General features: G+C 38.5%; 2 protein-coding genes, 1 long non-coding RNA gene and 1 pseudogene across 17 annotated transcripts; 1 reads left to right on the top strand and 3 right to left on the bottom strand.

Moving 5' to 3' along the window:
• On the bottom strand, positions 218-8,639 carry LOC109947587. The gene is made up of 2 exons (XM_020558090.1): positions 8,484-8,639; positions 218-681 (listed from the first exon to the last, which is right to left on the bottom strand). Exons 1-2 carry the CDS (start codon positions 8,530-8,532, stop codon positions 269-271), a joined length of 462 nt encoding a protein of 153 aa, XP_020413679.1. The 5' UTR covers positions 8,533-8,639; the 3' UTR covers positions 218-268.
• On the bottom strand, positions 1,067-3,212 carry LOC18787623. 13 transcript variants are annotated; one of them, XR_002270357.1, is made up of 7 exons: positions 2,899-3,211; positions 2,727-2,774; positions 2,497-2,554; positions 1,922-2,028; positions 1,762-1,811; positions 1,419-1,679; positions 1,067-1,346 (listed from the first exon to the last, which is right to left on the bottom strand). It is a non-coding gene; the product is annotated as an uncharacterized LOC18787623 (long non-coding RNA). The 13 variants fall into 13 exon arrangements; XR_002270358.1 differs by having other exon boundaries at positions 1,419-1,662; XR_002270354.1 differs by having other exon boundaries at positions 1,419-1,811; positions 2,899-3,212.
• On the bottom strand, positions 10,370-16,712 carry LOC18786178 (putative disease resistance RPP13-like protein 1). 3 transcript variants are annotated; one of them, XM_020558226.1, is made up of 5 exons: positions 12,158-16,712; positions 11,685-11,884; positions 11,213-11,459; positions 10,773-10,879; positions 10,370-10,662 (listed from the first exon to the last, which is right to left on the bottom strand). In XM_020558226.1, the coding sequence occupies exon 1, from the start codon at positions 16,254-16,256 to the stop codon at positions 12,189-12,191; it is 4,068 nt and encodes a 1,355-aa protein (XP_020413815.1). In that variant the 5' UTR covers positions 16,257-16,712; the 3' UTR covers positions 10,370-10,662; positions 10,773-10,879; positions 11,213-11,459; positions 11,685-11,884; positions 12,158-12,188. The 3 variants fall into 3 exon arrangements, with proteins under 3 accessions (XP_020413815.1, XP_020413817.1, XP_020413818.1); XM_020558228.1 differs by having other exon boundaries at positions 10,799-10,879; XM_020558229.1 differs by lacking the exon at positions 10,773-10,879.
• LOC18787627 lies at positions 17,813-19,449 on the top strand (annotated as a pseudogene).

The raw sequence follows: 19,603 nt of genomic DNA, 5'->3' as shown, positions 1-19,603 counted from the left end.
TTGAACTCGAGGCTCCAGCCATCCCAAGTCAAATCTGAAGGTCTCAAGCTCCTCCCAGAAAAGCTAAAGGCGTTCACAAGATTCCTGTGTCATATCCTTGACCTTTGTAGTCTTGAGAAAATACAGCACTCGTCCCAAAGCATTGAATGCAGAGTTAGCAAACAAATTACTACTTTTCAGTTGGCATTGAATCAATGAAGGATGCCATTTCCTCTAGTAGTGGAAGAAAAACTTTCCCTATCCGTCCAAAACCCTTAAAATCCACATGTTAGGCTGATAGGTCGGTGGGGACTTCCATAGGTACCTTGTTTAGAGAAGGTTCAAAAGGGCTATTATTAGTAGGGTTAACAATAAAAGCTTTTCCAGAACCTGGCGTATCTTGCAAAGCAGGCACCAGTTCAGAACAAGGTGTCTTAGGTGCAACTAAAGAGTCTGGGACTTGCACAGAATTCACATTTGAAGGCTCCAACCATTTCTGTTCTTTCTTAATTGAGGACCTGATAGTTGCAGAAACGCCAGGTCCATGGTCTTGACTCTTAATTGGGATATGAACCTTGGCTTCAACAATACATATATCATTCACAAGATAACCTGCGCTGCAATCATAAAGCTCACTACAAGGCATAAATGATCTGAAGCCCCACTCACTTGAGCCCTTTTTGAACACTAGTCGAACAGTGCCTGTGAAATTCAAGGAACGGAATAACTAGGCCTGGGCACGGTTCGGGTCGGGTCAAATTTTGGCCGACCCGCGAGCCAAACCGAAGGAGAGCTCGGTTCTCGGGTCGGGTCGGGTCTAGGATGAAACCCGAAAATGAGCCGAACCGGAAATGGGCTCGGGTCTCGGGTCGGTTCTGGCTTCTTCTCGGTTTGGGCTTGGGCCCATTTTTTCAATTTTCCAAAAGCCCAAATCTTATTTATTTTGGGCCAAAAAAAGCCCAAATCATATTTTTTTAGTAAAACAAAGCCCAAATCCGATTTCCTTTCAGCCAAAACCCTTTTTTTTTTTGTCAAATTGCCAAAACCTATTAAATTCTTATGAACAAGCCCAAAACACTTTTTACTTCTCTTTCAAAACCTGAAATTATGTAAATTCAAGCTATAAAAATCCATCATTCCAATCTAAGTTTCTAAACTAAATAAATCTCACATACACACATTCAATTCAACCAACCAACCAAGGAAAGGAAATATAATCTCTTACAAACCATTACAAAAAATAATACACAAACCAAATTAAACTTATGACATTAAAGATTACAACCCATCACAAAAATACACATAGAGATAATATCCTTGCAAAAAATCTGCTGCATCCATTCTTCCAAAAGCCTTCACAAAGCAACCTACACAACACTTTTTAACACAAAGTTTCACCATCAACAAATCATAATTAAAATAAGATGCAATAAAAATACCTTCCAACATATCTTAATCACACTAAGAAGGAAGAGTCTTATTCAAATTTGTCATGGATGTTTTACTCCCCATTTCTACAAAATATAATAAAATAAATCAAACCAATTTGAGTTAGAACACATAAAAATAAGAAAATAATCGGATTCAAATATACTTATAGAGCTGCAAACAAAACATGTTTTGCAGCTCCCATGGCTTCTCCATCATCATTGTTCCAATTCGACAAAGTGTCAAACCTGCATCCTGATCAAATATCACAACTATAGAATATCAGAGCAGGAAATGATTAGTTCTGCACAAAATGACAGAATCTAAACCTTTGAAAAACAAACGGGTTTCTACCTTATGCCCACTTCACAATGCTTCTTTTGCCTCTAAAAACGAACGGGTTTCTACCAAATGAATCAAAGAATACAGAGAGGGAGAGAGATCCTTTCAGGGTTTCGTTGCTTAATGAATGTAATGGAATCACGTCCAATTGTAATCAAAGAATAAAGAATACCAAATGAGCTTGTCCACTGCCCAAAACACGTCCAGTGTTTCATCTCATCATCGCAAACCACAACCCAACAAATCAAGATTTGCACGCTTTAAACCAAACCAAAACTACTGTGAAAATTTGAAGGAAAAATAATTAAAATTTGAGCCTCAGTGTGTGTAACAATCAGATCATTCACCCTAAGGTCTCACTGAAATCCGCTAAGATATTTAAAAATTATCATCATAAGCTCCATACTGCCATATAAACCCTACCAAACAAGAACAATTTTACAGCAAAAAAAAAGCCAATAAATTTGAGAAATTTTTTATGGGTTTTGCAAAACTACAGATTGGAAGATAATAGAAAACAGATTAAGAGTGCTCAGACAGCCAAGGGTTTGTAATCAAACTTTTGGGAGAAGAACCCAGATCATAAACTCTAGTCCATATGCATATCAAGAAATTCTTCTCATCAATATCATCTAATGCATAACATATGAAGGCAATCAATACTCATATTTCATAATATCTAGCAATAGATTCATGACATTCATACAGACCCATTGCAAACTGATTGTATCAATAGGATATACTTACATCTGGGGGTGTGGCTTTCAACGAACAAAAATGAGATTTTGGGATAATAAGAGAATGCCTGCGAACAAAAGTATGAAATTGAGTATGGGAAACAAAAAACTGTCATGTAAAGATGATGGAGGTGTACGAGTCTCTCTATGTAAAGATTATACAAATCATAAAGTATGGTCTGGGAGTCATGTGATGCAATAAATCGTATCCCATAGAGATTGAGACAGAAATATTTATACCTTCAATTTTGCCTATTAATCCAAACCCACAGAGACTAAGCACAACTACTGCAAAATTAAGAACAAATTGTGTTAATTACAACAGAATACCAAAATTTCAAAACCCTAATAATCTACTAAATTAGGGAAAATGAAAACAACTAAGAATTCAAACCAAATACATACAAATTACCTTAGAATGAACCAGAGCCCTCCAGAATTTACAAGGATTCGCTCCAAAAACCAATAAAATTGGATGATGTTTGGTTTGGTTTGGAGAAAGAGAATGAGTCTCGCGCGACTCTAAGAGACTTAAAGATGTGAAGAGTGGGAGAGAGCCAAGGGACGAGTCGAGAGAGAGACAGAGAGCGCGCACCGACGGCGGCCGATGAGGTGAGGGTTAGTCTCAGATCGGGAGAGAAATAGGGTTTCGTTTCGTGAGTGAGTGAGTGAGTGAGAGAGAGAGAGAGAGACGGCCGAGTGAGTGTGAGAGAGAGTCTGATAGGGTTATTGAAAAAATAATAAACAAATAATTGAGAGAGGTTCTAATATAGTGCAAGCAGACCCACCCAAAGTTCTTATTTAAGCCAATGAGACAACGCCATGTGTCAAATGCATATATAATTAAATAACGGTTCGGTTCAGGTCCAGCGTTGACTTTTTCGGTTTGGTCAAAAAAACCTTATTTTTCGGTTTGGTTTGGTTTGGTTCGGTCGGTTTGATCGGTTTATCGGTTTTTATGCCCACCCCTAGGAATAACAATAATTTAGAATGCAAAGTACATCGCCAGATAATAAAGAAACAACAACAAATGAACTCTAATTCCAAGTTACTATAGAAGTGTTTCGATATATGTATTTATGAATTGAAACAATGATAAAAGAACAGTGCTTATAATAGTTCAGAACCAATAAATACCATAACCAGCAAAGGTTTAAACAGAGAAAAGCTAATCATGATAAAAGGCTAAGCACGAAGTGAAACAAATTAACTAAGAAACCAAATAACTTGACTTAACTAAAGTTCCCTCAAGCTATTTTCTTCTCCAAAACTTATCTCAAGCTGGAAGACAATGGCCAGCTTGTTACATAACTAAAGTTCTAAAAGACATAAGGTCTAAAATGGGTTATTTCGTATGAATTAGTCATGGTTCATACTTGTACGTACCATGCCATAACTGAACCAATAAGAAGAGATACTCATTGTTGGCGTGACTTGTGGATATTGACTTACTTTCTTTACACACCAAGAATTCCTATTATACTTGTAAGTGATTTACTTTAATTCCTGATTTCCTACTGTAAATAGATTTAGGAATTTATTATTTACTTACCCATTCAGGTTTCGTTGTATTATAAATATGACCTCCTACAAGGAGAAGAAGACACAGAAAATTCTCACAAACAAATATTCTCTCATAGTTTTTATATTTTAGCATGGTATCAAAGCGGCGATCTTGAAATTGCTGACTCTAGTTTCAAACCCTCGCCGCCACTATGGGGTTGATGATTTTTTCATCCCTCATGAAGGTAGCACCACCGACTCCTTCTCTCCTTCTCAACCAACTATAGCCGAGTTGAGTGCCCAGATGACTCAGCTCTTACAAATGCATACTTTGGCCCCAAACCTGATCCTGAATCAGGATCCTATTTTGACGACCCCGACCTCGACTATGAAGACGATGACCCCGACTCCGACTCAGACGACGACCCCGACCCCTACTCCAATTATGACCCCGACCCCGACCTCAAATTTGTCTATGATTCAGACCTCGATCCCGACTTCAACTCCGACTCCGGTCCCGACTCAAGCTCAGATCCCGATCCGAATTCCTACTAAACATGTACCCAATCCATCTTCCGCTGCACAGATTATGACTTCTCGACTAACGACCCCGACACATGAACCAGATTGAGCATATTGTGGTGATCCGAGACACAATCGTGAGACTTGTTTTAAATTGCATGGCTACCTCGATTAGTGGGCTACTCTTCAAGATCGAGGACAACGCAATACGACCAGTAATGATACTGATTATGGATTACTTACTTTTGCTAAGATTGATTCCAGGGGCTGGATAATTGATTCCGATGCAACTGATCATATGACGTTTGATCCTGATGATTTTCTAAATACTACACAACCTCGACGAACTTGTATTGCAAATGCCAATGGAGTTACTTATCCTGTGACAGGGGCTGGCACTGATATTCACATTAAGGAGATTCTTGGTCGTGGTACTAAGAGAGGGGGGCTATATTATGTAGATGACTTCAGTCCCGGCGTGGCTAACAATGTGACACATCGCTTTGATAGCAAACAACAGCAAATCTGGTTGTGACACCGTCGATTGGGACATCTGTCTTTTAGTTATATGAAGCATCTTATACCAGATTTATTCTCAAGTTTCAAGGACTCCAACTTCACATGTGATACTTGTATTTTGGCCAAGAGTTACCATGTGCCCTACCCGTTGATTACGAACAAGTGTACTACTCCATTTACGTTAATTCACTCTGATGTTTGGGGACCTTCACCTATCACTGCTCCTTCTGGTGTTCAATGGTTTGTCACATTCATAGATGAATGTACACAAGTGACATGGCTTTATTTGCTGAAGAATAAAAATGAAGTGTTTTCCCGTTTTCAGTCCTTCCACAAACAGATGAAAAATCAGTTTAATACTCAAATCCAGATTCTTCGCTCAGACAATGGTGGAGAATTTGTCAATCATGACTTTCAGACTTACTTCCAACAACATGGAATTATCCATGAGACGACTTGTCCTCAGACACCGCAACAAAATGGTGTTGCTGAACGAAAGAATCGACATCTTCTTGAAACCGCCCGAACACTTCTGATTGGCGCTCATGTTCCTCACCATCACTGGGATGATGCTATTGTCACCACAGTTCCCCTGATCAATCGCATGCCTTCTGGTGTATTGACCTTTAAAACTCCCGTACAGGTGCTTGCGCAACACAAACCTCTGTCATCTGTTTTGGTACTCACACCTCGAATCTTTGGATGTGTGACTTTCGTTCATCTCCACAAAAATCAACGTAGCAAACTTGATCCCTGTGCACTTCGTTATGTTTTTGTGGGTTATGTCATTCATCAGAAAAGCTACCGCTGTTATCACCCTCCTGCCCGACGTACCTATGTCACTTTGGATGTAACCTTTCTGGAATCTGAGCTGTTCTTCCATGACCAATCATCCAATTCTACGCTTCAAGAGGAGATACGAAGTGAAGAGCAGAATTAGAGCAACTTGGAAAATGAAGAAATTCTTCTATGTACAGAAATGATCGATCGTCCCGAGTCTAGAGCACGAGATTACTCTCTGTCAAAAAGCGATCAATCGCCCATTCATAGCGATCAAATGCCTGACCCACCGAATCCATGCGAAGATATTTCTAATCCGAGTCTCACACCTACAGACAATACAGAACAACAAGATGAAGACCCCCCTCTAACTCAATAGTACCAACATACCAATTTCCTGAGAATATCTTTGAGGTAACTACTCTTACTAGACTTGTGCATATAGAGGATAAAACTATTGGATATCAATTACCTTTTTAGGCAAAATCGTGGGAAGCCACCAAATCGTTATTCACCTGATATTGGCAAGACATCCAAGTATCTAATTGCAAATCATGCATGCACTAAGAAGCTGTCTGAACCACTCAAGGTTTTTATGCATCAGTTGCCTGCTATCCATATTCCAACCAAGGTTTCCGAAGCATTGAAAGATCCTAAGTGGGTCCAAGCTATAAAAGAGGAGATGAAAGCTCTTAAGAAAAATCAAACTTGGACATTGGAGACTGTACTACGAGGAAAAAAGACTATCGGATGTAGATGGGTGTTTACTATAAAACACAATGCAGATGGATTTATCGAGCGATACAAGGCAAGACTTGTGGCAAAATGGTACACACAGACCTATGATATAGACTATGAAGAAACCTTTGCTCCAATTGCAAAGTTAAACACTGTCAGAGTCTTATTGTCCCTTGCAACTAATTTGGATTGGCCACTACACCAGTTTGATGTAAAAAATGCTTTTCTACATGGCGAACTCACGAAGGAGGTGTACATAGACATTCCTCTTGGATATAATACTATTCAGACTGGAACAGTTTGCATGTTACGAAAAGCATTGTATGGATTGAAACAGTCACCATGTACATGGTTTGGACGGTTCACCATAGCAATGAAGAATAATGGTTTCAAATAGTGCAACTCAGATCATACTCTATTCTTGAAACATCAGAAAGGGAAGGTAACAGCATTAATAATCTATGTTGATGATATAATTATTACTAGAAATGATAAACATGAAATATCACAACTACAAGACTATTTGGCTACTGAGTTTGAGATGAAGGATCTAGGTGGACTGAAGTATTTCTTGGGAATTAAGGTGGCTCGATCGTAGTAAGGCATATTTCTCTCTCAAATGAAATATGTCTTGGACTTGTTGACAGACACAGGAATGCTAGATTGCAAACCTGCAGACACTCCTATTGTTCAGAATCATCATCTTGGAGATTATCCGGATCAAGTTCCAACTAACAAAGAAATATACCAAAGGTTAGTGGGGAGATTGATTTATTTGTCACATACTCGACCAGACATTGCTTATGCGATGAGTGTTGTTAGTCAATTTATGCACTCTCCAAGTGAAGACCACATGAATGCAGTTCTTCGGATACTTAGATATTTGAAGTCTGCACCTGGAAAATGACTTATGTTCTCAAAGTATGGTTATCTAAATATTGATGGTTATTCAGATGCAGATTGGGCGGGTAATGTAACAGATAGAAAATCCACGTCGGGTTACTTCACATTCGTGTGAGGTAATTTGTGACATGGAGGAGCAAGAAACAGAATGTAGTAGCTTTATCTAGTGCAGAAGCCGAGTTCAGAGGCATGACTAAATGGATTTGTGAACTTCTTTGGTTAAGAAAGTTGCTTATTGAACTTAGGTATAAACCTACATCCACAATGAATCTCTTTTGTGACAACAAGGCTGCTATAGCCATTGCACATAATCTGGTTCAGCATGATTGTACTAAACATGTTGAGGTGGATCGACACTTCATCAAACAGAAACTTGAGGCTAAAGTGTTTCAGTTTTTTTTTTATAAAATTTGAGGATCAATTAGCAGATATTTTGACAAGGTGTCAAGCAAGCTACTATTCACATTGAAAGCGTAAAAGAAACTAAACAAAAACATGAAACTGGATGACAATTTGTAGGGAATCAATTTGTTATATATTTTGATAACCATGATACCAATTAAGAATATAATTTCTTGCCACATCAACTTAGGCATCCTATTCATTCAAACTGGATGACAATATATCCCCTGTCAATATGAAGAAATGTGTCATCACAAAATGACTAAAGATCACATCACATGCATGTCTCATCACAAAAGAAATGGATTAGATCCTGTCCAGTGACAGTTGCCATTACTATTTTTTCCAGAAAAAAGATATAGGATTAACAAATTTGCATATTTCATTTCTTTCCATCAAGTAAAAAATTCTATGAAGTGTAATGGCCGATTTGAATTCGAGCATTTGAGGGCCAGCATTAGAATTTGGAGGGTCCAAATTATTGAAATGACGTCGTTTGAGCCTTCTACAAAAAGTTGAACTGTGTAGAATGGAAACCATCACATATTCAATTGATTGTGCTTTGCCATAAATGACAACGCAACAAAGATAAACACAAACGAAAAAGAAATGAGCAGTAACGAAAAGTACCCTTTGCAGGCTTTGCTATTGACTTCTTGGTGTCAAGTTGATTAACCATGGTCAATCTAAAGTGGGCACATGTAGTCCACCCAGGTGGCAATGTCGAAACATCTGCAACACTCAAATACAATGAGAAGCTCTCTGCCTCTGCTAGGCTTGCGCGAACCTTTGGATGTTCAAGGATTTGCCTGAAGAAAGAAAGGTTTGGTAACAAACAAATAACAAAGTATAATGGGTCATTTTGGGCCTTGTGGCCTACTATTGGATTATTACTACTGTTCACCAACATTGGGCTATCAAGTTGATGGGTTAACTTTTAGCTTGGTGAAAGAAGCTAAAAGCTTCTAGTTTTAGTTCCTTTTCATTTTCCTTTCTTTCAATTTGCAGCTTCAGCTCGTTGCTCAATCAGCCATAGCTTCCTAGTATTTTGTATTTTTTTGGGGTGATGAATCCGTAAATGACACTGGATCTGAAAATGGGAAAGAAAATGCAAAATACACAATCCAAATGGGACACCATTGCACGTTTGGTATCCGAGAAAATGAGTTCCAAAAAACTCAGCCAAAGAGAAAAAAATTCAGTCTTGAAGAAAATGACTTCACCACCTCGAAGAACATCAACTAAAAAACTCATCTTGGAGGAAATGGCACTACCTCCTTGAAACCCATCAACTAAAAAAGTGATCCTGGCTACTCTTCTTAGTGACCAAATGGATTTTCACTAAATAAATTGCACCATGCTAGTCTAAAATGGGTTTTGCTCAGTGTTCAAGATGGGCCTTTTAGCACCCGCCATTAGAGACTTTTCAGTTCTACCAAAAATGAAAAAAGGTTACGCAAATAGTTAAAAATAGGAGAGGATTAATACCATTCGAGACCACCAATGACGAAAACATCAGAGTAATGCATGTTGTCGTTGTTCAATTTTGAGAATCCTTCGATTCTCCAAGTGAAAGACCCAGTGAGGAAAAGATCATTTTCAACCTTGGTATTCTTCTTTCTACTAACAACAAAAAATCCATAAATGTTTAGCAAGCAATAACTAATTCCCAGGAACCAAATATCACATCAGACCCACAATGGTTTCGAGAAAGCTACCTTCCAATGGCGATTTTCTGATCAGACAAAGAGAGAGAATTTTAGGATAAAGACATTGGAAAAAAAGGCGATTTTCTGAAAGCATTATTTGTTTATTTTAATTTCTTTATTTTTGGATTTGAATATGTTTTTATTTTTTTTTTTGAAAACTGAAAACATAACGTATGCAAGTAATTCACAAATATGTTTTGTTCCACTAATACGAAACTAGAAAGAAAATGCATTTAGAAACTACTTCAAATGCGACACATCACCGGATAATAAGAAACAAAATGTATTTAGAAACAATAATGTTTGTGAGCAATGGAAAATCAACTTATCAATGCACCACAATTTCATACAGTCGATAAGTATTTTTCTTTTTTGTCGAATTCAATAAGTATTTTAATTAAGAATTGATTATCTATTTTAAAGATAACATGATATACAAATTGACTAAGAAGAAACCAAGTATTATAATGGCTAGGAATCCGAATTGCAATTTCGTGTCATTCTCCAAAACTTTTATGTAGTTGGAGCATAATTAAAAGATATTTAGTGGTGTAAAATGAGTTGTGTTCCATTTTAGTTTCAAACTCTGTCAAGAAAGTCCATTTTACACCTAAAAGTAGAATATAAGATAAACAAAACGGAGGCTAAACCGTGCAATTCAGTGTGCAGCCACATTAGAAATACGAGGAACATTCTGGACACAAATTTGGGTATTTGACGCAATGAAGCTGCAATTTTGTCACGAGTGATTGCTTAGCAGAAACTGGACTTGTGCTGGGGTTAAATGATGCAGCTTGACAAAAGAACTCAGATGGACTGTTCTAGAATTGTCAAGAAATGTCATTATCTCCTGTCAATCAAAATACTTTATATCTAGCACTTGCAAACAAGAACTTTGAGAACAGGCTGCAAGAAGAAATGGCATCCATTTCACCATCAATCATCCCTGTCTCGACCTCGACCTCGACCAATTTCCGAAGCTCATCAGGGATTGAATTGCGAGAACCAAACATATGTTGCAACAACAGTGGCATCAGAGACCTCAAGATCAGCTCTGATTCCTTCACCATCTATCTCACTTGAAGGCATTTTCAGAAAAACTGAAAAGAAAATATTATCATGAAAATTCTTTCAGAAGAAAACACCAAATAAACAACAATAAAGGACCAAAGAATACAATATCTATGAATATGCTTGGTCAGATCCTTACATAAACAAACAGTGAAAGGCATTTACAGTGAAGTAAGCAGCTAAGCTGACATCTATGATTGAACCATGAGCTTCGACTTTGAAATCATGCATGGTTTTTTCTCAAGTCTGCAAGTACACATACAACAGAAATATTGCATCAAAAGGATCTAAACTACAGCAGATTGTCTATTTAATAAGATGACAGATAAATAAAAATCCCTAAACGCCGAGGATAAAGAGTCCAATAAGGAGCCCAAGAAATGAACCCTCCCCTCCTCACCCTCTCTCCTTTCAAATCATCAAGGACCCTCACATCCCTATCCATCAAACAGCCTAGTAAATTGTCATTACATCAAATCTTCCCAAAACCATAGCCCTCATCTTTCCTCCAAAGAGTTTAAGCTTCACACACAACAATAATGCATTACACGACGCCGGGTTAAACCAGCTGAATCTTACCTCCTTAACTGGCCGCAAACATACAGTTAAAGCTACTAGGCCAAGCAGCAGATGGACCAGAGAGATAGGGTAAAGGAAAGTCGCCTCCTTTGAACCATGTGATTAGTATAAATTCATCCGTTGTTGAAGAAGAAATTGATCTTTGTGATCAGAATTACAAGAGCATAACGTATCTACACAAGCTTCAAGCTGGTAACAGAATAACTGATGGGGAAGGAAGTACGGATATGAGTTTGTGCCATGCCACCTATGTCAAAGAGTATCAATGAAAACCAATCTTTTTTATAATAAACAAAACAGGGGAAAGACAAATGAAAGGATAGAAAAAAAATAAACCATTACAATTTACAAAACAGGGGACAAGTTAACTGTTATCTTACAACTTTAAGCTCACAGGTTATCCATAGACATTGATTACAATTTAAACTAGCTCAAATGAGACTCAAATACATTCTTATTATGGAAAGAGTACCTAAAAATGTTGTGCATTCGATGCCTGCATGTAGGAATGTGTCGCTTGAGATATTCCAGGTAAACCTTTCCGTTTCTCCGCATTGTGACAATTGTTTTGTAGAAAAACAAAGAGCTATATACAATGTTAAATTCTCCTCCGGAAATGACACGTAAAGAAACCTTACATATGAAAATCTCTCCAAGAGAAGATATGCTGTCCTGCAAAAAGACGGATAATTACTAAAGACGGATAATTACTAAGCATTTGAGACTTAAATAAGATATAAGTTGCGATCAGCAAACACAACCCCAATGAGAAATAACGTAAATAGAACCATAATTACTGAGCATTAGAATAATACAAATCAGATTGAGTTTTTGTCTAAAGCACAAATTGTTCTTCTTCAAAATGATTTTGATCAGAAAAAAGCATGAGACCAGTAAACAGGAGTGCCAAGGTAATTGACAAAAAAGGTTAATGGGATTGCCCACCTGAGTGTTTTCTGAGTTTGCTCGTATCATATCATATGATGATGACTTGACCATTTACCCTGATGCAAGGAATGTGAGATATCTTGATCCAATCATTTCCCGTCTTATTCTGATACCTTTTCTCCAGGGTAGAACAATTGCGGATGGAAAGTAAAGAAAGAGATAGCGGCAAACCCTCTTCTGGCAGGAATTGGATACTGTGACACGAAGTAATATATAGCTCTTGAAGAGAAGTGAGATGTTGAAGTCCCTCTCCTGGCAGGAATTGGAGGTTTTCACACGCGTCAATTTGTAGCAATTGGAGAGAAGTGAGGTGTCGAAGTCCCTCTCCTTCTCCTGGCAGGACTAGGATACTGTCACACCCACTAATAATTAGAGTGCGAAGAGTGGTAGGGAGCAAGTGTTCCTTGAGCAACGTCTCCAAGATACTGCCACCAATTATAACTGATTTAAGGGAGACAAGTCCTTCCAATCCCCAGTACTTTACCACTGGAGCCCTCAGCCTCTCACAACTACGAGTGCACAAATCTCGGATGTTGGGAGGCAAACCCCCTTCTGCAAATGACTCCAGATTTGGAAGATCATCCACCTGCAACAGTCGAAGGGCTGTGAGGGTGTGAATGCCTTCGGGTAATGACTTGAAATTCTTGCATTTAGCAACTGTAAAATCATTCAAGTTGGGAGTGGGCCATCCTCCCTGACATTGAAAACACATCAAATTTGGACAATCATAGATAAACAATTCTCTGAGATGACTGAGATTCTCATTGACTCCTTCTTCAATGAAGGAAAGGGATTCCAGATTCTCACTACCCCTAATGTCAAGCTTCTTCAATTTGGGAAAAATGCTCACCCGGAAGTTCCTTAGTGAATCACAGCTATCCCCTATCCACAAGGATTCGAGCGATGTTAATTTGGCCAACATCTCGTCAGGTAGGAATTCTAATCTCTTACAGTTCCCTATATAAAGTGTTGTCAATGTAGTGGGTAACCCATCTTTAGGGAACGAAGACAGCGTTGGACAATTCCAGAGACTCAAACGTTGAAGACAATTGCGATTGGGCAAGCATTGTATGTCAACGAAATTTCCAATTTCCACGAGTAATGATAACAGACCCTTTTGGCATCCACCTTCTATTTCCAACTCTTCAAGAGATCTGTAGTTAAGACCACTGGTTGTTGTAGTATTGGCCCCTTCATCATGTAAAACCTCACACCCACACACCGTAAGCTTCTTCAAGCAAGGCAGATGACAAGGCAAGCTTCTGCTCAGCTTCGGACAGTTGGTTAGAATCAGCTCTAGGAGACGTGGGAAATCTGGACCATATTCGCCTCCACTTGCACTTGGTACCCATTCCTCCCACTCTGCCATCTCCATAAACTTTAGCTTCTCCAGTGATTGAAATGGCTGAATAAGAGAAGCTCCATTTCTGCCATAGAATTCCACGCCAATCATCTTAACAGACTTCATTCTTTCTATATAGAGCTCTTTGAGATAGGGTAGACGCCCAACTGGTGGCAGTGACCAACAATAACTACAATCACTCAGATGCATGACTTGTAAATTAGAGAAGGACGAGTCTCCTAACCAATTCGGGAAGTTGGTTCCACCATAGAATCGAATGGTTAGTGTCTCTATATTCATGCAAGGATGGAGCTTGTCAAGTACATCTTTCTCCTTTTGGGAATCATCAGCATCCTCTGCACCCCATGCCAACTCTAACTCCTTGAGATCTTTCTTGTCCTTCAAATTGGCTTGCAATGCATCCCTAGCATCATCTACATTTTGTAGCTTAAAAATTGCAAGTTTTCCTTGAAGCTGCGGGAACTCCCTCAGCTCTCCTATGCTTGACCCAGCAGATCTGCCCACAACAAAAGCAGACAATTGTCTCAAACTTTTCAGCCTTCCCATTTGCACAGGCATCTCTTCAATTTTAGTTCCACTGACATCAAGATGATGCAAATTAATCAACTCCTCCATTCCTGCAGGCAATTTAGTAAGAGAGCTACAACTTGCCAACGTTAATTTTTGTAAATTAATCAATTTTCTGATGTCTGCAGGCAATTCAAGGAGAGAGGAACAATTTGACAACAGTAACGTCTGCAAGTTGTAGAGATTGCAAAGTACCCCAGGTAACCTTTCAATTGCAGTATGGGAAAGATCCAAGTAGCGCAAGTGAATGAGGTTTCCAATAGAATCAGGTAACTCAGTGACATTTTGATAACGTGACAATGATAGCACTCGTAAACATCTTAGTGATGGCAATAAATGTTGTAGAACCTTTTTACTTACATAAAATTCTTCATAGTATTCATTTTGTTTTAAAGAGGTAGGTAGGAAGGTCCTCAAACACTTAGCCCCATATAATGGCTCAAATTTTGAAGCAACATCAAATTCTCCCCTAGCATATGACAAATGACGAGCTCTTTTAACTTCACGCGATTCCACCCCTTCCAGCCTAAGGCAAAACCCCTTAGAGATGAACATAGCCAAGTCATGAATGAGGTCATGCATTGTGAAACTGAGTTCTCTTGACTTTTGAAACAGTGACCGAGATAATAGCTCATCAAAGTATTTTCTAGCCATTGATTCCATAATCATCCCACTATCAACTTGAGTAACTAAGCCTTCTGCCATCCATAATTGAACTACATCTTCCTTTTCAAACTCATAATCCTTTGGAAAAACTGAACAATAAACAAAGCATCGTTTTAACTGAGCGGGGAGATAATGATAACTCAACCATAGAGCTGGAAGAATGTCAGTTGTACCATGGGGTAGGTACCAAATATTACTATTTAGTATTCTATTCCACTCCTCAGAATCTATATTGCAACGTAACAAACCCCCAAGTGTTTGTGCAGCTAAAGGCAACCCTTTGCACTTGCGTGCAATTTTCATGCCGATTTCTTCCAAGCTTGGATGTTCACTACAGTTTACATTTCCAAACGCATGTTTCGCAAGTAACAACCAGCAATCTTCATGCGACAATGGTTCCAAGAATTGAATGGGAACATTTTTCATTAAAGATGCTACATTTTTGTTCCGTGTTGTTATAATGACTTTGCTTCCCCTGGCCCCTGAATTAAAAGGAGTTTGGAGGCGCTCCCAATCACCATAATTTTCATTCCATAGATCATCCAACACAAATAAAAATTTCTTTCCCCTCAACTGCTCTCTTAATTCAACTTGAAGCAAATTCAGATCCGTCGTATTACAAGGCTTTGAAGTGACTGACTCAAGAATAGTTTTAGTTATTCTAAAAGCATTATAGTCTTCTGAAACACAAGCCCAAGCTTGAAGTGTAAAATGCCCTTTCACCTTATTGTTGTTGTAAAGCATTCGAGCAAGGGTTGTCTTGCCAACCCCACCCATTCCAACAATGGTGAGGACAGACACATCATCCTTGCTTGCATCATCAGATAGCAACACTTTTGATAAATTTTCTTGGACTTCATCTCTACCATATACACAAGGTTCATGAACCAAGGAAGTTGTTGGAGTTCTATGTGAAACCTTCCTCCTAGCAACTTCTCCCAGACCAAGAGCAATTTTCTGTTGTACGAAGTTTTCTAATCTTTGCAACAACTCTTGTATCTTAACATTCATGCTTTGATAAAAATGATTACGAGAAGAAGGGAGTAAGTTCCACACCTTATTGGTTAATTTGTGGGTTTGATCCTCACCTTTCAGCTTGCGTCGCAAAGCTTCAGTGTCGATCTCATCCAGTAAGTCCTCTGCATCAAAGACAGCATGCTTGAGCTCGTTAAGCCACTCTCTCACAGCAGGGTTCACAAGTTGCTTCTCCTCTGCATCATTGAGCACCACGAACAAAGTCAACAGTGTCGTCTTCAGGTTCATGAGGAGTGGTTCGTCGAGTTTCTTCTGCCGAAATAAGTCGACGAACTCGCTTGAAGTAATTCTGTCACACAACACCTGGACGGAAGCAGAGATAAGAGCCTCTCCGATCAAAGCCATCTTTTCTCTTCTCTGCAAACAGACTGCAAGGGATTTGGATGAAGTAAAATATTCCAAGATTTTGCAAGTAGCTAGGCTAGCACAACTTGTATGGAAGCTTTTTGAGATTGTAAATAACATGAACTTGTAATCTTGGCCTTGGAAAACACTCTTTCAAGGACCGTTCCTTCTTTGTTTGTGGGGCAACTTCTGAAAACTTCACATGGGGATGCAATATAATATTGTGTAGGTACAATACAACAGAATAGCTTTTCATGGGGATGCAATGTGGCTTCACATGGGATGCAATATAATATTGTGTATGAAAGCCTTTTGAGATTGTAAATAACATGAATTGGTAATTAGCCTGTAAATAAGCTTTGAAAACTCTCTCACTTTGCAGGACTACTGTTCTTTGTGCACTCACATCGTGGAACTGTGGCCACCGATGTTAATATGCAAAGTTGGATGTCAAAATATTGCGTGCACTGGCCAAAATGGTGCAAGATGCTATCAACTATCACCAGCAAATTCCAATTTTGAATATTTACAGATGTCATTGTTTTTATTGGATTGGGATTCTTGTCTAAGATGCTGACCTATCCCTGGTTAGTACATGGGAAAAAGGGCGGATGAAGAAAGTTGCTAAGCATCCTTGGTCACCAATAAAGCATAAAATGAAAGGTGGGGAAGTTGCTAGCTGTAGGATCAACTTAGCAATAGCACAGCAAAGCATAAAATGAAAAGGAAAAGAGAGAGAAAAAAGAGAGGGAACATATCAATTTGAGCCAATTTTATTGTAAGAATATCAGAACCTATAATATTCTTTTTTATTGTAAGAATATAAGAACCTATAATATTCTTTAACAAAATAAACTGTATGGTGAAACCTACACTAGTGATCCTAAACGAAACATGAATTTGAGTGAACAACGTTATATTGTGAGTGTTTTTTCGTGTGTTTTTGTGGCTTTATGGTTTTAGTCTCGTTGATCAAATTTTGACATCAACATGTTATGTACTTCGTTGTTTCATCTTATAAATATAACTAGCTTCTTGCCACACGCATTAGTGTGTGCCAATTGGATTTTTTTGTTCTTATTATTTTGTTTTTTTAATTGTTAAAAATTGAGTTTATAACTTTTTAAATAAAATATATCCAAAATAGTGTAAAGTTTTGAAAGTGATTATCTCTTAGTTTTATGAGCAACTTTTCTTGTGTTCTTTATTTATTTATTTCAATTTAAACACATTGTGAATGTATTATTTTATCTTAATTAATGAATTGCATTCTCCTTTCACATTTTCATTTACTATGACAATTTGTGGGATTTTGAATGTTTAATATATATTTTTATTATAATCAGTATATAGATGAGCTTCTTCAAAACTTCAACATAATATCTACATGACTTGTGTTATGTGTGTTATTATTTGCAGATTTCTTTCTTTTCCCCAACCCCACCATTCCATATAAAGTGTAATTTTCTTAACACAAGAAATTAATATTTTTAATGACCAACCAAACAATTTATTCTAGAAACTAATTCCAAATTCCTCATTGTAAATAATGTCATCAGAATACTGTTTGATTCCTCAAAGAGAAAACATGTGTACAATTTGAAGGGATAGCAAATTTCATTTATAGAGTTGGCCTTGCCATAAGAAATAGCATCCATTTCACACCATCAAATCATCCCTGTCACGACCTCGACCAACTTCCTTATTACTAGAGCTTTGCTTCTCAAAGAAAACATGTGTACAATTTGAAGGAATTGCCCCAAGTCTCCTTCTCTCACGGCGTATCTGGCCTTCGTGAGCGCCTTCAGAGTAAAAAGCTTTGATTTTTGCCTGATCCAGAGCCTGAACCTTTCTCTCTGCCTGATCCCATTCCTCAGTTGCCTCCAGGTACGAAATTTCAGTGCAATTTAATATTTGGGTTTATATTACTATTTGGATTGTTTGGCTTTGTTCACTGTTATCTTTTACTATTTTTTAAGTATAATTTTCATCACAATCGTTACTAAAACTTAAAGAATTAAAAAGATAAAAAAAGCCATATTCATCATACCTAGCATTCTAGAGAGAGGATAGGCAAGATAAATTCTTCTTTTTTTTTTTGGTTGAGTTTAGTGAAATTGTTTTTCCATTTTGAGTTTATAGAGGAAGGAAAAATTAGCGAATTTGTAAAATCGGGTTTTAAAACGAATTTACGAGAAAAAGGAAAAACCCGCTAAAAAACCAAGTCACATTCATACGAGCCGAACTCGGCGAAAACTCAATGCTTACTCGTAAGCTTCAAGTTCACAAGGCTCTCTGTTTCCTCTGGTTTCTCTATTATCGTTTATTGGTCTCTTGTTTCTTTTTGCAGTTCATCGAAAATAAAAAACACCGACCTTGAAACCCGTGGAAATGCTTAAACATCTCAAATTTCACCACATTTTCTGTACAGTTCAATCCAAAAGGTCAGAAACCCTAAACCCATTTACCCTGTTGATTAGATATTGCCATTTCCAATCAGAACCGGGTTTTAATTCTTCGAGCCCAACATCGTGTTTGCCACCCCAAAAAATTCCAGAAATTGCGATTTTCTGGGATTTGGATACCAAACCACCCAAATCAGTCTCGCCCTACGAAGCTGCCGTTAAGCTCAAGACGGCAGCTTCGTCTTTCAGGCTTGTTCGGCATATGATAGCATATGCAAACCGCCATGCACTTGATTATGTTCCACAGGTTGTTAGGGAAAGGAAAGAGAGGAACAGGGTTGTGATTAGGGATGGTGAACTGAACGTTTGTAGGGTTTGCGGGAGGAGATTTTATACTAATGAGAAGCTTTTGAACCACTTTAAGATTCATGAAAAAGAGCATATGAAGAGGTTGAGCCAGATTGAGTCTGCTAGAGGGAGCAGGAGGGTGAAGCTGGTTGGTAAGTATTCAATGAAGATGGAAAAGTATAAGAATGCTGCAAGGGATGTTTTGACACCCAAGGCAGGGAGGGGTTTGGCGGATGAGGTGAAGCGGGCTGGGTTTTGGGTTCGGAGCGTGGTGGATAAACCTCAGAGGGCGGATGCTGCATTGAGGAATCACATTGTGGATATGATGGATCACAGGAGAGCTGAGTGTTTGATGCTTTGTGTCGGATGATTTGGATTTCGTGGATGTTGTGATGGAGGCCAAGCTGAGATGCCTCAAGACGGTGGTTATGGGGGGATTTTGGGCGACCGGGGCTCTGAAGAAGGTTGCGGGATTCGGGGGTTTTCTTGGGAACGAAATTCTAATTGGGAAAGCGAAGAAGAGGCAGTGTCGGTTGTGGGGGAAATGGGAAAGACCGTGATGGTGTTTGAAGGAGATTTGGAGGTAGACGTACAAGGCCAGATGAGGGACCAAAGTGGTGCATAAACTGGGATGGATGAGAATTGGATGGTGAAAGCGAAGAGGAGGAAAATTGAAAGGCATTGTTGGTGGTGGAGGTGAATGATAATTTAGGG

The sequence above is a fragment of the Prunus persica genome, chromosome G2, assembly GCF_000346465.2.
Source record: "Prunus persica cultivar Lovell chromosome G2, Prunus_persica_NCBIv2, whole genome shotgun sequence".
NCBI lineage: Eukaryota > Viridiplantae > Streptophyta > Magnoliopsida > Rosales > Rosaceae > Prunus > Prunus persica.
The sequence above is the reverse complement of the archived record's forward strand: the minus strand, read 5'-3'. Positions and strand labels throughout refer to the sequence as shown.

What these genes read in the sequence shown, in the direction of transcription:
- LOC109947587 (XM_020558090.1), bottom strand. Translation starts at nt 8,532, where the DNA reads ATGGTTAATCAACTTGACACCAAGAAGTCAATAGCAAAGCCTGCAAAG. An exon ending in AATAGCAAAGCCTGCAAAGG is followed by an intron (nt 682 to 8,483) that starts GTACTTTTCGTT and finishes TGAATTTCACAG; the next exon opens with GCACTGTTCGACTAGTGTTC.
- LOC18786178 (XM_020558226.1), bottom strand. Translation starts at nt 16,256, where the DNA reads ATGTTATTTACAATCTCAAAAAGCTTCCATACAAGTTGTGCTAGCCTA.